General features: G+C 38.8%; 1 protein-coding gene across 1 annotated transcript in view; it reads left to right on the forward strand.

Moving 5' to 3' along the window:
* LOC126236277 (uncharacterized) overlaps window positions 1–10383 on the forward strand; it is a 120407-nt gene extending 110024 nt beyond the window's left edge. The window contains exon 10 of the mRNA XM_049945438.1: window positions 9080–10383. Coding sequence (XP_049801395.1) covers window positions 9080–9628 — 549 coding nt within the window. The 3' untranslated portion in view covers window positions 9629–10383. The remainder of the gene's footprint in view (window positions 1–9079) is intronic.
* The last annotated feature ends 9204 nt before the right edge of the window (window positions 10384–19587 follow it).

Here is a 19587-nt window from a genome sequence, read left to right on the forward strand (position 1 = left end):
CTACTGCGTTAATGCATAAGTTCTTAGCATTTTTCCATAAGTTTAACACCACAGATAAACATAACAGAGACTTCAGTCCTCAATAATATATTCTCCTTTAGTATGGACAACAAACTACCAACACAGGAGTAACTTTTCGATTCTGCGACGGTAGAAATCACATCGTTTTGAGGTGAAGAACTTGTAGAGCCATGTTCAGAGTGCATTTTCATCTGGAAAGGAAGTTCGAGGTTGTCTTATAGGGAGCAGAAATGCTGAATATCTGAGGATACAAGATAAGATGAAAAAGATGGATCGAATGACTTCCCAACCCAACTACTGTGTAGTGTTTTTTGTTACTGTAGCAGAATTCAGGTGGGAATTATTGTGGAGTAGCATCACTTCACTCAGTCTTCCTGGTCATTATTCCAGGATTGCATCTGCAAGACGTCTCAGTTGTTGACAGTTAATGTCAGCAGTGATAGCTACACATTGGGGAAGCAATTTGTAGTACACCACACCGTTGCCGTTGCACCAGATGCATAACATTATCTTTTGTAGATGCATTGCAGGTCTTTGTATGGGAACCCTGCTGCATTGTTTTGGCTCAACCATACCTTTGGTTTTCCTGTGTTAGCGTAAAGACACCATTTCTTGCTACCAGTAACGGTACAGGATAGGAATGGTCGGAGTTGTTCATGGGCCCACTGATGACGAGCAAGCACAGATGCGCCTATGTTCTCCTACTGTTTTTATAGTTTTGGTATGGATGACAGCTTATGTGCTTGATGCGCCTTATGAGTCATATTTAACAAAAATTTTCTCTTGTTAGAAAACTCTGTCAAATTTCCGCTTTGGAGTAGATGAAAATGTGATGTATTTTGAAGCTTTCGTTCGACAATTTGTTCACCTAACTTCAATATCAAAAACATTTCCCACATGTCAAGAATTCTGGAACATTGTCAGAAAATGCATTTTCATAAACTGCCCATGTTTCAACTTAATAATGTGTTACCACACATAAAACTAAAATCATGATGTAGTGCAGCTCTTGTAGAACACATTGATGCCAGTTCCATACTTGCACATTGAATACTTTGCCTGTTTGCACGAATTTGATGAAATACAAGATTATGTGTGTGTTCTGTGCTGGATACGGTAGGCAACACGCACAGAGAGCCTTCTCAAGAAGGAGGGAAGGTACTGAAGAAGAATTCCATCCTCAGGGAATATGCTTCAGATATTTTATTCATACAAAATTGAGAACTCTTTTAGAGAATGTACTTTTGCTCTGAGAATCTTCTGCCGATAATGTTCTGTTTTTCTTTATTATGAGTGAGTGTCAAAGGCATGACACACGAGTTGACATGTCAACCATTAAAGCGGAGGTGTTTTCATTGTGGTTAGATCTTTTCATGAAATTTTAGTCTCTTAAATTTTTCGCACAAATACAAAAATATTTTGTTAGCATCCACCTACATGTAGAGAAATGTTCATCGTAATAAAGTAGGAATCAGAGCATGCACGGAAAAATTTGTGTGTTCTTTTTTCCCACACGCTAGTCGAGAGTGGAACGGTAGAGAAATAGCGTGAAAGTGATTCAACGAACTCTCTGCCAGACACTTAAGTGTGCTTTGGAGAGTAGTCATGCTATATTGCGTGTTACATCAATTTATATACAGAACATCAAAATATTAGTAATCCTACTGTTGTGTCACAGAGTACAGTATAATAAAATAACATTTTAGTTTAAATTACATATAAAAGAACTTGGTTAAATAACCAGCCTTTTGAAAAACATTAACAAAGAAGTAGGTAATGTAACTAAGCTCATCTTTTCTAAAAAAAAAATTCTTGATATCCATTTGATGATTACAATAACTCCCTGAAACAATCACAAACTTGATAACTGATATATTCAAAAGACTGTCTCCCAAAACTAACTATCTGCCGAGACTTTAGCTTTTTATGCCATTGTGGTGCACATGTCTTTCTTGGCCCCGTCCATGGGGACGCATTGACCCATTGCCCACAGTAGATGGAAATGTGTTCTGATTGTTGTTTGTATGACATCATTGTGGGGTACTTGACGCACTTGTTGTATGTAGAAGATATACTGAGTTTACCATCATTGTCATTTTTGTTTTTCCATTGTTTCAAGTACTTCGATGGAAGGCATAATTTGTATGTAAAGGTGATAGTAGAGTCATACACAGTGCTAGGCTGTGCCTTTCTAAGCTGTAACAGAAATTTTACTTCATATTTCCCTAGTAGCATGCATGGTTAGAAGGAGTTTTGTTGTTGGAATTGTGTAGAAAAGACAATCTTAATGCAGCAAATGGTCATATTTGCTCCTATCATTTCCAAGAACCTGGTTAAGTAAGAAAATTTCATTAATCATAATCAGTGACATTATTGTATGAAAGAGTGTTTCAGATAGATACATTCCATAAGTACTTTGCCATGCAGTAGTGCTCGAACCCTCAGCAAACTGGCTTTGAATTAAAGTTTGTTCGTGTGCATAGATGCAGCAATTTATTCTGAGAAAAGAGTATCGCTAGGAGCTTGTGTACAACACCTACAGTGTGGTTCCCCACTATCCATCAAAAAATAATAAAAATTCCAGCAGAATGCGAACGTTCATCCTTCATGCTGTCACCAGAAAAACAAGTAAGAAATGCAACTCACCTCAAAAAAGAACAACATGGTATTTTTATCCTGCTAATAGGGAATAGCAATCTGTATATTGAGCAAGCAGTAAAGGAAACAAAAGAAAAGTTCGGAGTAGGTATTAAAATTCATGGAGAAGAAGTAAAAACTTTGAGGTTCGCCGATGACGTTGTAATTCTGTCAGAGACAGCAAAGGACTTGGAAGAGCAGTTGAACGAAATGGACAGTGTCTTGAAAATAGGATATAAGATGAACATCAACAAAAGCAAAATGAGGATAATAGAATGTAGTCAAATTAAATCGGGTGATGCTGAGTGGATTAGATTAGGAAATGAGACACTTAAAGTAGTAAAGGAGTTTTGCTATTTAGGGAGTAAAATAACTGATGATGGTCGAAGTAGAGAGGATATAAAATGTAGACTGGCAATGGCAAGGAAATCGTTTCTGAAGAAGAGAAATTTGTTAACATCGAGTATAGATTTAAGTGTCAGGAAGTCGTTTCTGAAAGTATTTGTATGGAGTGTAGCCATGTATGGAAGTGAAACATGGACGATAACCAGTTTGGACAAGAAGAGAATAGAAGCTTTCGAAATGTGGTGCTACAGAAGAATGCTGAAGATAAGGTGGGTAGATCACGTAACTAATGAGGAGGTATTGAATAGGATTGGGGAGAAGAGAAGTTTGTGGCACAACTTGACTAGAAGAAGGGATCGGTTGGTAGGACATGTTTTGAGGCATCAAGGGATCACAAATTTAGCATTGGAGGGCAGCGTGGAGGGTAAAATCGTAGAGGGAGACCAAGAGATCAATACACTAAGCAGATTCAGAAGGATGTAGGTTGCAGTAGGTACTGGGAGATGAAGAAGCTTGCACAGGATAGAGTAGCATGGAGAGCTGCATCAAACCAGTCTCAGGACTGAAGACCACAACAACAACAACAACAACAATAGGGAATAACTGAATAAAAATTTGAGAAAATAAAAGTGCTGTAGAGAACTTCAGTTCAGGTCATAACTGTGCAGCGTAGCTCCTTTACTAATGTGTCTGTGTCACTCTCTCAAAATATCGTCAACTGTAAATGTACTTTGATGTTATAACATACAGTCCTCGATTATGTCATGCAGTATTGTTGTTTGACAACAGATATATAAAGTAACTGAAACCAATTAAGGGCAGAATACATGTTTCAAGTGGAACTGGTTGATGTTTCTTGTTCCTTCCACATGTCTACAATTATTTTGCAGCATTACAAGGCTGATAGTGCCAAAGTTTGGAATATTTATCACACTGCATGATAGCGTCGCTGGCAAGAAGGTAGACTTGCATTGTTTTTTGTAGGTAGTAGTACGCAACATTTAATTCCTTGTGTTAATGTATTTCAATAGATTGTGTTCCAAGTTCTTGAATTTTTAAGTCAATGGTTTGAATTAAAAAATGGATCAATGACAAAATATATATGTCATTTGATCTGTTACAAATGTATGGGGAATAAGCCTATCTTAGAAAATGAAACATTTTTAAAATTATTATTTTTGCAGCAGGAAAGCATGTTATATTTAAAAAAACTGTGAGAAATTATGATGGTCATGGTGATGTCTGAGTGCCCTCCAGTAGCAGGGCGGATTGCTTATTGCCAAAATTTGTTATTTCCATAAACTTCCCTGTGCTGACATCCATGTGCCGATGGTGTAAAAACAACGCCCGAGTCTTGGGGGAATGAGTTCAGATGTTTTCTGGGAGGAGGGGTGTAAGAAGCTGCCCCCCCCCCCCCCCCCCCCCCCATGCCCCTCGCTGGGTACACCCTTGATTCAAAGGACAAAATACAGGGTTTTATTTTGCCATTAGCTACACACCTTCGTAAGTTAATATGAAAATACCAGAGATTTGGAATATAGGGTCATCTTGGGACATACAGTTTAAAACTTTGTAGAAGTGACCATAGGTGTCTGATATGATTATACCAGGCTGCCAAAACAATGAGAGCAGCAGGTGCAGTTTGTAGAAGACAGGTTGCTGAGATGCATAAAGGTCACTTGGGTGGTGGCTGGCAGTTGACAGCATTTGACTTGTGCCGTCTGTATTGAATAAGATCCCAGCTAGTTCAGAAGTGCAAGATATTCATAAGTAGCCTGCCCTCCGAGTACTATAATGCATGGCAGCCAACTGTTACAGATGGTCCGTAATTGTTACAGATTCATCACAATAGTAACAGAGTTAAGGAACTTAGAAATAGATATTTCACAGTTTGTTTTAAAAAATTCAAAAATGGTACTGTTTATATTTCACTGATCAAATGCTACTAAAATATTGTATAGATTGTAATGATTGTCTTCCTGAGCATGTAGTAAACCTGTATGCGAATTATTTTGTGGCCAAGACTTAACTAAGACCATTATGCTGAGTGACGACAAAAATTTTTGATTCTCCAAGTGTCAACTTAAGGATAGGAATAAAACAGCTTTCAAACCAAGTAACTTCACAAGGTTCAAGGCATTCTGTAAGCTGTTGTGGGTTTTCTAACTAGGTGATGTCACAAAATGTGCAGTTCATCTATTTATCCTTACTTAATCATACACATGATGCTGATGCTGTTATAATAACGACCATCTCCTTTAATTTTTTAAAAATTGTGCCAGGAGTGAATCATTACTGAATGAAATTGTTGATAATTTTGTGACATTACCTGTGCTTGTTGGTCTTATTCATCTTTTTAGAATTCAAAAGCACTGTGTATGTAGTGTTAGCCACTAAGGGTTTTTTGTTTTATCAAAAATGCAAGAAATTAGATTTATTCTGTTCCTTCAGTTTCCATAAGGACAAGTGTGATGCAAATGATAATGCATAATTAAACAGTATGAATGGTCTATAGAGTGAAACTGAAAAAAATAATAAGTTGGAAGCTCCTTTAGATGTTCCAAGTGGTGGTAGTCGTGGATTTACTTATCATTTCAATCATAGTAAGAAGGAAAGTGGAACTAATTTTTAACCTTTTTCACTTGACCTGAATTTTTCATTTTTTTCCTTGGAAATTCTTCTTTAATTAGGATCGGTAAGTGTATGAAATACAATGTCTATTGGCCCAAATCAGGCTTCTAATTTTTAAAATTTTCTGGGGAGGGCCCACAGACCCCCTGCATATTTGTTATATGATTTCTGACAGCCTCTTCTGAAGGTTGGCAGCTAGGCTAAAGGGAAATATTTTTGGGCAGATCGGTACAGCCAGCATGTCAGAAAGTGAAATACTTCATGATTTTGCTGCCATTATATGCACACTTTTACATATAGACAAAATGTGACATAAAACAAATTCTAGATTGAATGACCTCAAATACTGGTTTTGCCTTTGGACTGCACAGTGTTAACAAATAGGTAATGAGCATGTACAGAATGGTGTAGCTTGAGCAGAAGAGAACATTTCCTCTAGAAACTGCCATAGCCTACAGTGTTGTGTCATTGTATCCATCTTAGAGCTGAGACATGTTCCCTAGTGATTTATTTCTTTCCATAGGAGCAAAATAAACTTTTAGTGAACGTACTTTAAAGTCTCTGAAATAGCTATTGCTGCATGTTAGACATTTCTTAATGTCCTCCCTCAGGAGGAGCAGTAAGGAATTTGACCGAGTGGAATGAGGAGGATGAATTAGTGCATGTAATTTGAATTTCTCAAAACTTTGAGCATTGTGTTATACTTCCTTTACAGACTCTCATGGTAAGCGTCCGAAATGTTGGACCAGTATTATAAAATCATGTGAGCATTTTGCATATGTCCTCCTTTGCAAACGCATTACACCTTTCCACATTTCTCCCTCTAAAATGAAATTTTTCGTTTGCCCTCTCTTCAGCTGATTTTCTTATTGTTTTAATTTATTTAAATATGATTTTTTTGTTGTATTGTCCCAGAAAAAAAAGTACGTCATATCATGACTGGCATTTGATTTGCTGAAGAACAATATTCATTGTATAAGTGGCAATCAAGAAGTGTCCATTTGAGGGTGTTACTGCAGCATATGTGCAATGTAGAGTGACTGATACAGGTGTATAAACACTGACATGTGGTCAAGGGATTAATGTGACATTTGAGTCTTTCGAATGCGTGTACAGTGAATGCAGAATTATGAACTATGATGACATTATTACCAATGCGTCCAAACATGACCAATGTGCTGTTATTCTTTTCTTGGCTGTGGAAGGACAAACACCAGTTGACATCCAATGTAGAATGAAGAATGTGTGTGGGGGCAACTCATCTGTTGAAAACCTTCATTTTGGAATGGTGTACCAAGTTCCGCACGGGTTGTGATTTGACACAAGATGCTGATCGATCTGGAAGGCCAGCCTCATCCATGGCAACTTGCTGAAGCAAACCTGTGATTCAGTGTTGAAAACAACACATTCTTTGAGTGCACTGTTGCAGGCAACAAAAGCTACTGCGCCAACGGGTGCTGGTGCTTCATGATAACGCACATCCCAAATCACAAATGTCATAATGCAGAAGTTACACCAACTCAAGTGGGAGACATTTGAGCGTAAAAGCCTATTGAACAACGATGTGTAGCAGGCATTTATGGTCTCCTTAATGCTGCAGGACAAATTGGTATCTTCAACCTGGTGCTTTGGTGGGATGATTGCCTCAATGCACTGGTGATTTTGCCTAATTGTTGTACCGATTCCACAGTGTACGGCCTTCAAACAGAAACTTTTTGATCGCCCTTTATATTTTCATGGATCTGTTTATAACTGTGCTTTCTAGCTAAATTTACGAATACATATTATGGATACAGGCAAACTGTATAAATAAGCATTGAAGAGCTCAGGAATTTTTCCCTATTTAGTGTGATTTCTCAATTATTCGGTTTCTAGTTCATAATGATTTGGAAATGATGTCTTCTGCATATAGAGGTTTTCCTCAAACCCATTTTCATTATTTTTGCATGTTTTACAAGCTCATTTATCTGATCAAATATTAAAGTTTCTAAGAATAGCCACTAGTGTGTTTAAAGCTTCTTTGCAAAGGGCATTTCTTCTTCATTAAAACAACTGTTTGTTTTCATCACTGAAATATCTGTCCTTAAATGTGCTAACACACTACACAACATTGTTGTCACCTGTGTTTAGTCTCTGACAGTAATGGCTTTATTTGGAAGATAAAAAAAGACAAGTGTTATCTAAATTACATCTTTCTAAAAGAACTGACAGGTCTTACCTCTACTGATTTTACATACTGATCCACAAACCTGCTGTCCTGGGTGGCTGTATTGAAAACTATATAATATCATTTTCTAAACTCAGGGGCTTTCCTTTTCAACAGTTGTCGTTATGCAACAATAGTTTGATTGTTTTTTATTTATTTATTCCTCAAGACACACCACAGTGGTGCAAATTCCACTGTTTTGTCCGTCTGCATCCATCAATGTTGTGGTAAATTTTTTATGTTTGATGAAATGAGGCTGACTGTGACTGCTTAGAATCAAATTTTGCAATTTACTACCTTTTAATGCACTCACAACTTTACCACTGAATTTTTAGGCATCCTGAGAACACAATACCCTCACACTTATTAGTGGTTTATGAGGTCAAAGTGATGGTCTGTAGTTATTGGCCTCCTGTACAGAATTTTCTCAGTTTTCCAAGTCTTAGTGTTATAATTACCTGTTTAAGTGTTTCCTCATTTCTTGTTATTTCATGTAATATGGTGTTGTTTGCCTTCAGAATCAGTGTACAGATCTTATGATTGAAAGAGGTATGGGACTAACTAAAGTAAAACTTCTCTTTTCATTAAAGTAAGATTTTTTGTAAATATTTAAAACAGTCATTACAGGATATCTACAACTTGGTCGACTCCTCCCAGTACATTTATTCTTTAATGGCTTGTGTTTTTCTGATAATATAAAAGAGTTTCAGATGAACTGCAATATGCACAATCACAACAAAAAAGTAATTTTCATGCAGACTGTGGCCTCTGTGCCTACATTTCAGTGCAGAGTTATGTGCTTGTATGCATAGGTATTCAACAAGCTCTCATCTAACATAAAGCAAAAAGTTAGGATTCTCTATCAAGTCAAAAGAAAATTATAAAAACCTCATTATAAACACCTTCTACATATTATCTGATTATTTAGATTCAAAGCTTGAAGATTTAGCTTTACGGCATGTAGCAATGTATTGTAAACAATGCTGTGCCAATAAAGATGCTCATTGTTAATGAAGTCTACAGATTACTTTACTACAAATTGCATTCTTTTATTAACATTAACCTTGACTCATTCCATGTCATGTAGGGTTCTTTGCTTAATGGGAACAAGATGAATGAATGAATGAATGAATGCTTAGACAGTTCAGAAAGAAAGGTTCTACTCAAAATATATCACTGATTTAAAATTATGTATTTTCAAGTGGTATTGGTGTGTGAAATACTGCTATTTGATTTCAGGTTCTTCTTGTGTTGATTCAAGACTGTAATATGCGTGTTGTGTGCAAAGCAGCATCTGTTATAACATCAATTTCAAAATCATTATCAGAACATGATTTGCTGTCACCAGCTGCAAAGCATCTTCCAGACTTGGTGATGTCCAGTTGCACTGAAAGATTTCCTGACATGCCTGCTAGCAGAGTGCAAGGACCACGTTTTGCCAGCAACAGTGAGGTTGACTCTATTCCTACTACTCCACAAAAGCACCAAACAAAAACCTCTGCTAGTGTCATAAATTCTATAGTCCAACAATCAGATATGAAACTTCTGCAGGACGTATACAGAAGCAAACTGAGTGTTCCACATCCATTTGATCATCGTGTGACAACAATATGCAGCAGTGTAAGTCCAGAAGATTTTCTTCACGCTCTTGGAACACTCAACATTCAGAAAATGATTCAAGAAAAGAATCGTTGGCTTGAATATTACTCTGATGACTTTGGTTCTTTACTTGATGATATACTAGCTTCAAATGAAGCTAAAGAATACAATGCTATTGATTGTTACTGATAGAACGCAGTCTGTGTATGTGATATTGTGTGCCAATTCATTTATTTTAATTAAACTGTGCAGTTTTGCAAAATACAGAACATAAAAAACTAAAAGAAAAGATTGAGATGTGCAGTCCATTGTAAAGTATTTTATTAATGGTCGATGTAAATATTTTTGTATGAGAAACAAACATGTTGGATCACTATCATAACTGAAGAAAATATTTTAAATGTTTTTGACTTTTTATATATTCTATTATAGTTTATTGGCTGTTAATTGTAACTGAAGATACATATTTTTCATTTCCATAAAATAATTAATGGAAAATTCAGTCAATATTTCATGATTTTTTTATGAAATACATGAGAAAAAAATTGCAAAAAATACAAATTATGTTAAAATAACAAACTTCATTATTATGCATTTATTTTTAACATTTCAGTATGTTTTTGCTTGCATACCTCGGGAAGTAATGAGTCACTGAGTATAATGAAAGTATTGACGTGAAATGTAACATTTACAATATGTATCTGTATATTAGTGATTTTTAAGCAGATGTTGACTCTGCACATATTTTGCTAGAAACTTACCATGAGACTAGGTGTACAGTGAGTTGTCAGAAAATGAGTTCCTTGAATAAATATTATTGTACATAGTTGGAACTCATTTCTTGAGGGTTTTGAAAAATGGAATTAGTTATGCTTGGAACTGTGATATAAGAACTGTGTAAAATATGTTTTAGGATGAATAAAGGAAATTAACAGTTACACACTGTTGATTAAATCTTTCAGTGTTGTCTGTGATTACCACAAAAAGTTTCCAAAGAGTGGTGGAATGTTTCTTTTGAAATGACATGTAGAATTGTGTGTTACCTATTTTCAAATTGAAGATGGCACGTATGTCACCAACATTCATGTTTCAGAGAAATAAAGAAACACATGAGCAAGAACAACATTCAGGAACACACTGTATATTACTTTGATTCCTCTTACAGTTTTGTTTAACAAAGCTATTATGCAGAGAGGGAGCAACAGTAGCCTCAGATTTTGAACTTTCAAATAAGTATGTTTTTACCAGCATGTAAAAACATATGGACAGCATGTTTTCTCTCTTTCCTCCATTAACTATTACCTGTGATTGTATGGTGCATCTGTATTTTCTTTGCTTTTTGATTTCTAGTTCTGAATTGATAGAAGTTGGAAAACTTCAGTCACCTAGTGTTTTGTGTCTGGTCAATGACAACCTAAGCAGTCCAATAATACTGTGTTTAGTAGTCTGGAAACAACCATTGTTGAATGCTATGTTGCAGTTTGTTGTACTGTCCTCAATTTCTCTGTGTTCATGTCATTGGTTAAGTAGTTCCTAGTTGATCTTGTGTACTACTTATGGATTTTTTAAGAGGAAGGCCACCTACAGTGAACCTTACTTGGTAATTTGCAAGAATCATTGGGAATTGATGTCAGGACATTGCTGCGAACAATATGTATCAAATGCGCAAATTGACGAAAGGACACAACAATAGACGATACTCACAGCAGCAAGTTCGGGTGTTGTTTTGTTTTACCAGTAACAGTGAGTGAATGTGCTACAATTTTGAGTTCGGATATTCTTACATGGTGGTATTTATTTAAAAATTTGTTTAGCATAGATAAGTGCTTGAAGTTCTGTTGGGAATATGTGTTGTGTTGCCGAATCAAGAGCCCAAAAACGGAGTCGAGTGTTGCAGTGAAAGCTGTGACAAACTATACTAGATTGCAGTGAAAGATATGTGAAACTATACAAGAAAACTGCCAGTGTTCAATTTCCGTTTGAGTTATATTGCACCAAATGCAGAAAAAGGACTCTACATCTACATCTACATTCATACTCTGCAAGCCACCCAACGGTGTGTGGCGGAGGGCACTTTACGTGCCACTGTCATTACCTCCCTTTCCTGTTCCAGTCGCGTATGGTTCGCGGGAAGAACGACTGTCTGAAAGCCTCCGTGCGTGCTCTAATCTCTCTAATTTTACATTCGTGATCTCCTCGGGAGGTATAAGTAGGGGGAAGCAATATACTCGATACCTCATCCAGAAACGCACCCTCTCGAAACCTGGCGAGCAAGCTACACTGCGATGCAGAGCGCCTCTCTTCCAGAGTCTGCCACTTGAGTTTGCTAAACATCTCCGTAATGCTATCACGGTTACCAAATAACCCTGTGACGAAACGCGCCGCTCTTCTTTGGATCTTCTCTATCTCCTCCGTCAACCCGATCTGGTACGGATCCCACACTGATGAGCAATACTCAAGTATAGGTCGAACGAGTGTTTTGTAAGCCACCTCCTTTGTTGATGGACTACATTTTCTAAGCAATCTCCCAATGAATCTCAACCTGGCACCCGCCTTGCCAACAATTAATTTTATATGATCATTCCACTTCAAATCGTTCCGCACGTATACTCCCAGATATTTTACAGAAGTAACTGCTACCAGTGTTTGTTCTGCTTTCATATAATCATACAATAAAGGATCCTTCTTTCTATGTATTCGCAATACATTACATTTGTCTATGTTAAGGGACAGTTGCCACTCCCTGCACCAAGTGCCTATCCGCTGCAGATCTTCCTGCATTTCGCTACAATTTTCTAATGCTGCAACTTCTCTGTATACTACAGCATCATCCGCGAAAAGCCGCATGGAACTTCCGACACTATCTACTAGGTCATTTATATATATTGTGAAAAGCAGTGGTCCCATAACACTCCCCTGTGGCACGTCAGAGGTTATTTTAACGTCTGTAGATGTCTCTCCATTGATAACAACATGCTGTGTTCTGTTTGCTAAAAACTCTTCAATCCAGCCACACAGCTGGTCTGATATTCCGTAGGCTCTTACTTTGTTTATCAGGCGACAATGCGGAACTGTATTGAACGCCTTCCGGAAGTCAATAAAAATAGCATCTACCTGGGAGCCTGTATCTAATATTTTCTGGGTCTCATGAACAAATAACGCGAGTTGGGTCTCACACGATCGCTGTTTCCGGAATCCATGTTGATTCCTACATAGTAGATTCTGGGTTTCCAAAAACGACATGATACTCGAGCAAAAAACATGTTCTAAAATTCTACAACAGATCGACGTCAGAGATATAGGTCTATAGTTTTGCGCATCTGCTCGACGACCCTTCTTGAAGACTGGGACTACCTGTGCTCTTTTCCAATCATTTGGAACCCTCCGTTCCTCTAGAGACTTGCGGTACACGGCTGTTAGAAGGGGGGCAAGTTCTTTCGCGTACTCTGTGTAGAATCGAATTGATATCCCGTCAGGTCCAGTGGACTTTCCTCTGTTGAGTGATTTCAGTTGCTTTTCTATTCCTTGGACACTTATTTCGATGTCAGCCATTTTTTCGTTTGTGCGAGGATTTAGAGAAGGAACTGCAGTGCGGTCTTCCTCTGTGAAACAGCTTTGGAAAAAGGTGTTTAGTATTTCAGCTTTACACGTGTCGTCCTCTGTTTCAATGCCATCATCATCCCGGAGTGTCTGGATATGCTGTTTCGAGCCACTTACTGATTTAACGTAAGACCAGAACTTCCTAGGATTTTCTGTCAAGTCTGTACATAGAATTTTACTTTCGAATTCACTGAACGCTTCTCGCATAGCCCTCCTTACGCTAACTTTGACATCGCTTAGCTTCTGTTTGCCTGAGAGGTTTTGGCTGCGTTTAAACTTGGGAGTGAAGCTCTCTTTGCTTTCGCAGTAGTTTCCTAACTTTGTTGTTGTACCACGGTGGGTTTTTCCCGTCCCTCACAGTTTTACTCAGCACGTACCTGTCTAAAACGCATTTTACGATTGCCTTGAACTTTTTCCATAAACACTCAACATTGTCAGTGTCGGAACAGAAATTTTCGTTTTGATCTGTTAGGTAGTCTGAAATCTTCCTTCTATTACTCTTGCTAAACAAATAAACCTTCCTCCCTTTTTTTATATTCCTATTAACTTCCATATTCAGGGATGCTACAACGGCCTTATGATCACTGATTCCCTGTTCTGCACTTACGGAGTCGAAAAGTTCGGGTCTATTTGTTATCAGTAGGTCCAAGATGTTATCTCCACGAGTCGATTCTCTGTTTAATTGCTCGAGGTAATTTTCGGATAGTGCACTCAGTATAATGTCACTCGATGCTCTGTCCCTACCACCCATCCTAAACATCTGAGTGTCCCAGTCTATATCTGGTAAATTGAAATCTCCACCTAAGACTATAACATGCTGAGGAAATTTATGTGAAATGTATTCCAAGTTTTCTCTCAGTTGTTCTGCCACTAACGCTGCTGAGTCGGGAGGTCGGTAAAAGGAGCCAATTATTAACCCAGCTCGGTTGTTGAGTGTAACCTCCACCCATAATAATTCACAGGAACTATCCACTTCTACTTCACTACAGGATAAACTACTACTAACAGCGACGAATACTCCACCACCGGTTGCATGCAATCTATCCTTCCTAAACACCGTCTGTACCTTTGTAAAAATTTCGGCAGAATTTATCTCTGGCTTAAGCCAGCTCTCTGTACCTATAACGATTTCAGCTTCGGTGCTTTCTATCAGCGCTTGAAGTTCCGGTACTTTACCAACGCAGCTTCGACAGTTTACAATTACAATACCGATTGCTGCTTGGTCCCCGCATGTCCTGACTTTGCTCCGCACCCTTTGAGGCTGTTGCCCTTTCTGTACTTGCCCGAGGCCATCTAACCTAAAAAACCGCCCAGTCCACGCCACACAACCCCTGCTACCCGTGTAGCCGCTTGCTGCGTGTAGTGGACTCCTGACCTATCCAGCGGAACCCGAAACCCCACCACCCTATGGCGCAAGTCGAGGAATCTGCAGCCCACATGGTCGCAGAACCGTCTCAGCCTCTGATTCAGACCCTCCACTCGGCTCTGTACCAAAGGTCCGCAGTCAGTCCTGTCGACGATGCTGCAGATGGTGAGCTCTGCTTTCATCCCGCTAGCGAGACTGGCAGTCTTCACCAAATCAGATAGCCGCCGGAAGCCAGAGAGGATTTCCTCCGATCCATAGCGACACACATCATTGGTGCCGACATGAGCGACCACCTGCAGATGGGTGCACCCTGTACCCTTCATGGCATCCGGAAGGACCCTTTCCACATCTGGAATGACTCCCCCCGGTATGCACACGGAGTGCACATTGGTTTTCTTCCCCTCTCTTGCTGCCATTTCCCTAAGGGGCCCAATTACGCGCCTGACGTTGGAGCTCCCAACTACCAGTAAGCCCACCCTCTGCGACCGCCCGGATCTTGCAGACTGAGGGGCAACCTCTGGAACAGGACAAGCAGCCATGTCAGGCCGAAGATCAGTATCAGCCTGAGACAGAGCCTGAAACCGGTTCGTCAGACAAACTGGAGAGGCCTTCCGTTCAGCCCTCCGGAATGTCTTTCGCCCCCTGCCACACCTTGAGACGACCTCCCACTCTACCACAGGTGAGGGATCAGCCTCAATGCGGGCAGTATCCCGGGCAACCACAGTCTTAGTCCGATCGGGGGATGCGAGGGACGAGCTGGCCGTCCCCGACAAACCCCCATCCGGACCCCCACAGTGATGCCCATTGACAACAGCCTCAAGCTGTGTGACCGAAGCCAACACTGCCTGAAGGTGGGAGCGAAGGGATGCCAACTCAGCCTGCATCCGAACACAGCAGTTGCAGTCCCTATCCATGCTAAAAACTGTTTTGCAAAGAACGTCTGAACTAATCTACAGAGAGCGCAAACAAATCGACAAAATTTAAATGGTTATTAAAATACAAGATTGCCTAGTAAATGCAGTAATGCTGCTACTTGCGCACTGCTGACACACTGCTCGGCAGCGGAAGGAGACTACGCGATTTTACACTATTCAGGTACTAAAACGTGATGCTACAACTCTCAAATACTATAATACGCCCGAAATTTATGTATCAAACAATGCACGTACCAAAAACACGCAAAGAAATTAAGAATTAAACTATGTAAGAAATGAGTGAGCTAGGAGTATACGACTTGCTGCTGCAGCTGCTTATCCAACGGCGGCAGGGAGCACACTGACTGTGACCAACCGACACTGGCCGTTCAAAACAAAAACAAAAGACAAATGACTACGCAAATTTACACTATTCAGGTACTAAAACGCGATGCTACAACTCTCAAATACTATAATACGCCCGAAATTTATGTATCAAACAATGCAAGTACCAAAAACACGCAAAGAAATTAAGAATTAAACTATGTAAGAAATGAGTGAGCTAGGAGTATACGACTTGCTGCTGCAGCTGCTTATCCAACGGCGGCAGGGAGCACACTGCGATTAAAAAGAACACTTGGTTTGATAGCTGTAACTTGGGCATTGACCAGAGTCATCATTGTGTCCTGCTGGCTAAAAGACGATACACTATAAGCCACAGCATCAGAAAATAAAGTCTCATTCAAGACTGTGTGTGATTATTGTGGTTTCTGTTGGAAGGTATGCTATGTGGTAGTGACAAACAAAAGTATCCCCATCAGAGGTGAGAATAGGATAGAGGAAACTGACTAGTCACATATCATGTCTCCTAAGTATGGAAGAGGGAGGAAGCTGAAAAACAAAGTGGATCTCCTTTTTGGGGGGATCAAAAAAGAATTGAGGTAGTTAAGTCATATCTGATGCATGGAAACCCAACCAAGGTTTGAAGAGAGAAGGCATTGATCATGAGTTGGTGAACCACTTGGTAGAGTTGTATCTTTTGATGATCCATCACTCCATACTCAAAACATAGAGCAGTTGTGGAAGTCGCTGGAATCATCTATTAAAAGAGAGGGCAAACCCAGCAACAGGAATGAATTACACATTTTTCAGTTCCTCTGTTTCCATAATTTACAGTTGACAGGGAAATCTCTTCTTTGTGGTACTCTGCTGATAGTTCTTAGAGACATTTCGAGAGTGTATCCAGGATTTGGAGAGAAAGGCATGCATCCCACTGCCTGTATGAATGAAGCATTGCTGACAATGTCGCTGAAAAGCAGAATAAGTACTTCTTCTATCACATTCTTGTTTATGTCACGAATATTATTACAATTTTATGTTTTATCTGTGTGTATTTACAAATAGTATTATGATTTTATGCTTCATCATTGTATGTTTTCAGTTCATTTGTCTTTTGTTGTCTCTTTTGTCAGTTTGCATGTTTGATGTATATCGCTAGGAGTTAGGCCCTCTCTTCCAAATAACCCCTAGTTTCATAAACACTAGGTATGAAGCAAGAAGCATAACTGTGCAGTGTACAAAGAAAGCAGGATTGTTCCCTTTTCTGTGTTCCTCTCCCTGTGGTAATCCGTGGAACTCCAGGGTTTTGCATTTCTCATAGTTTGTGAATGTCATGAGCAAAGTGTACTGCAAATTTTCTGAGCAAACCTGTCACTTCACCAGATCAGATGATGATGATGATGATGATGATGATAGTTGTGTGTAGCTTACATATTGGCAAATTCTAGTTTAGAAATTTGTGAAATCATTCCTGTGGGCCATTATATGTGGTAATTTATCAAATAATAGAGTATCTCTTGTACATTTTGGGTGAACAATCTGAGCATACAACAAAATACATGATCTAAATGTATGCAATAGCCCTGTTAATGTGCACTGGTTAGTTACTGAATGTTATTAAAAACTGAGGATGCAGCAATATTTTAATGCAGATGTGAATCCAGTAAAGTTCTTGAGTTTTTTTTTTAAATCACTGAATGTATAGTTCTTTAAATGTAACACGCAAATGTTTCTATTGTGTCAAAAACTTAATTTTTCCCCCATGATCTGTTAATATTTTGCTTTTATTTCCACTTGCTAGCAAGTTGTGGCCTCACCAAATCAGTCTTTGTTATTAAATTAAATTATATCTGTCTCAGTTGTTAATAAATTTAAATAGCTGTCTTTTCGACAGCCTGTAGTAAGAACAGTTTATCACATGGACTGTCTGATAGATGTAAATTTGTTGGAAGTATTAGTTCTTTTACATGTAACTGTCCGACCATACTTATCAGCCACATTTCTTATCAGGAAACATCCTTGCAGTTATAAATGACAATGGTTTTGAATTGGGGTCAGTTTAGGTTTTATTGTGCCAATGGCTTGTCTATACCATACATTAAACTGTTTTATTAATAGAGTATTTCAGTGATACATAGTTTGCCACCTCAGACTGTTCTTCTGTTACATAATTGTCAAGATTCTACTTCATACTTCACTACTGGTGAGGTTGGGGCTAGAGTGGTCATCTTTTATGTTTCATGCTTTATCCTAAAACCATTTGAGGCAAATTTTTTAAATTCAGTATCTTTGGATTCACCTGTTTTCACACTACCAAAATCATTAATGCAATTTGCATCTTCAACATTTTGACTATCGGCTTAAAAGTTTTTGATATAAATAAAGCCAAGTTCCCAAAAAATGTTTTATTTATTCCTCGATAAATGTGAAACATCAATATTAACCTAAAGATATTTTTTTGCCTTTTTTTAGACAAATATTGCACTTTCCAAAATTAACATTAAGCTGCAGCATCCTCCCGTGCCTTTGTGTCCTGGTTGTTTTTGTAGAAGGCAGGAGAAAAATAATATCAGACCTCTCCACTATTGACTCATCTGGGACAAAACGGAATACAAATTCAGATCCTTTTTTCCACAGATAGCAAACATTCACTTCCTCTTTTCCAATGGTATTCACAACTTGCCCAATATAATGTTTAAAAGTCTTCTCGGTGGCAAAACGAACCATAACAAAATCATCAAACCTCAATTCTTCATCATCTGTCAACATTTGTAAGGTTTGGGCTTCTTTGACATCTCTTTCACAACATCCCTCATCCTCAGATTCCAGCATAGTTGATCAAAGGGTTTCTAATTCACTGCCTGCATCATCACTGATTTTATTTTTTGCAGAGATATTCAAGTGCTTCTTGTTTGGGAACGAAGTATTCTTTAAAGCTGATCTCATTTTACCCACCACTGCTGCCCCCAATTTGTCTTTGATTTGAGTACTAGTGTAAACTGCGGATTTCTTTTGCCTCGATTTTCCTTCCCGCCTTGCAGCTTTTGAGCAAGGTCGACAGTCTTCAGGAGTTGGAATTCCGGTTTGGACTGCACCTGAAGTGGAAGGTAAAGCATCACACAAACTTGCAGGTTCCACAGGAAGAAGGTGTGTCACTACTTGACATCGAGGCTGCTTGACTGCTCAGTTACTTCTGATGGCCTAAAATCGTCTTCAGTGAATGCCAACCTATTAAGTGGCCACAATCCAGTCACCTTGATGCCAGATGCGATATTTTTTTGAGTAAACAAAAGTGGGAATGCTATCCCACAAAACAGCAATCTCTCAAATAGTGACTCGGCGACCAGGATGCATTCTCAACTAGTCAGCCATTGCTATTCTTAGATATCCCATAAATGGTCCAAGCATAGTGATATCTAGTAGCTGCATCCTGTGGGAACAAAGATGTGGGAATGTCAGCAGAGTGATTCCAGCATCTCACCATATTGATAACGTGCTGATGTGACTTGCATGACTGTCCAAAGTATGAGTAGGCGATTGTCTTCTGAACAGCTCATCTGCTTGGCTACATGCTTCAAAACATCGAGGAACAATTCGGTTGTCATGTATCCAGATTTGTTGGTGAATCCAATACTGCCATTTGGTGCACCATCCAGAAATTTGTCTTTCATATGGACTTGTGGAAATATGAACTCTGACGGTATGGCCCTCCCTGAGGCTGAACAGAAAGCACACATTATGACATTTTCCTCTCTCTGTTGTAATGCTACCATTCCCACTTTCTTCTTACCACATTCTGCAATAACTTTAGGAGGCTGCAGTACAGTAGTAATGCCACACTCGTTCAAGTTGATTATCCTGTCTGGAGTGAACCTAAATTTGTCCAATACACTCAAAAAATTGTCAAAGAAAAGGTTAACATTTACTTT

The sequence above is a fragment of the Schistocerca nitens genome, chromosome 2, assembly GCF_023898315.1.
Source record: "Schistocerca nitens isolate TAMUIC-IGC-003100 chromosome 2, iqSchNite1.1, whole genome shotgun sequence".
Lineage (NCBI taxonomy): Eukaryota > Metazoa > Arthropoda > Insecta > Orthoptera > Acrididae > Schistocerca > Schistocerca nitens.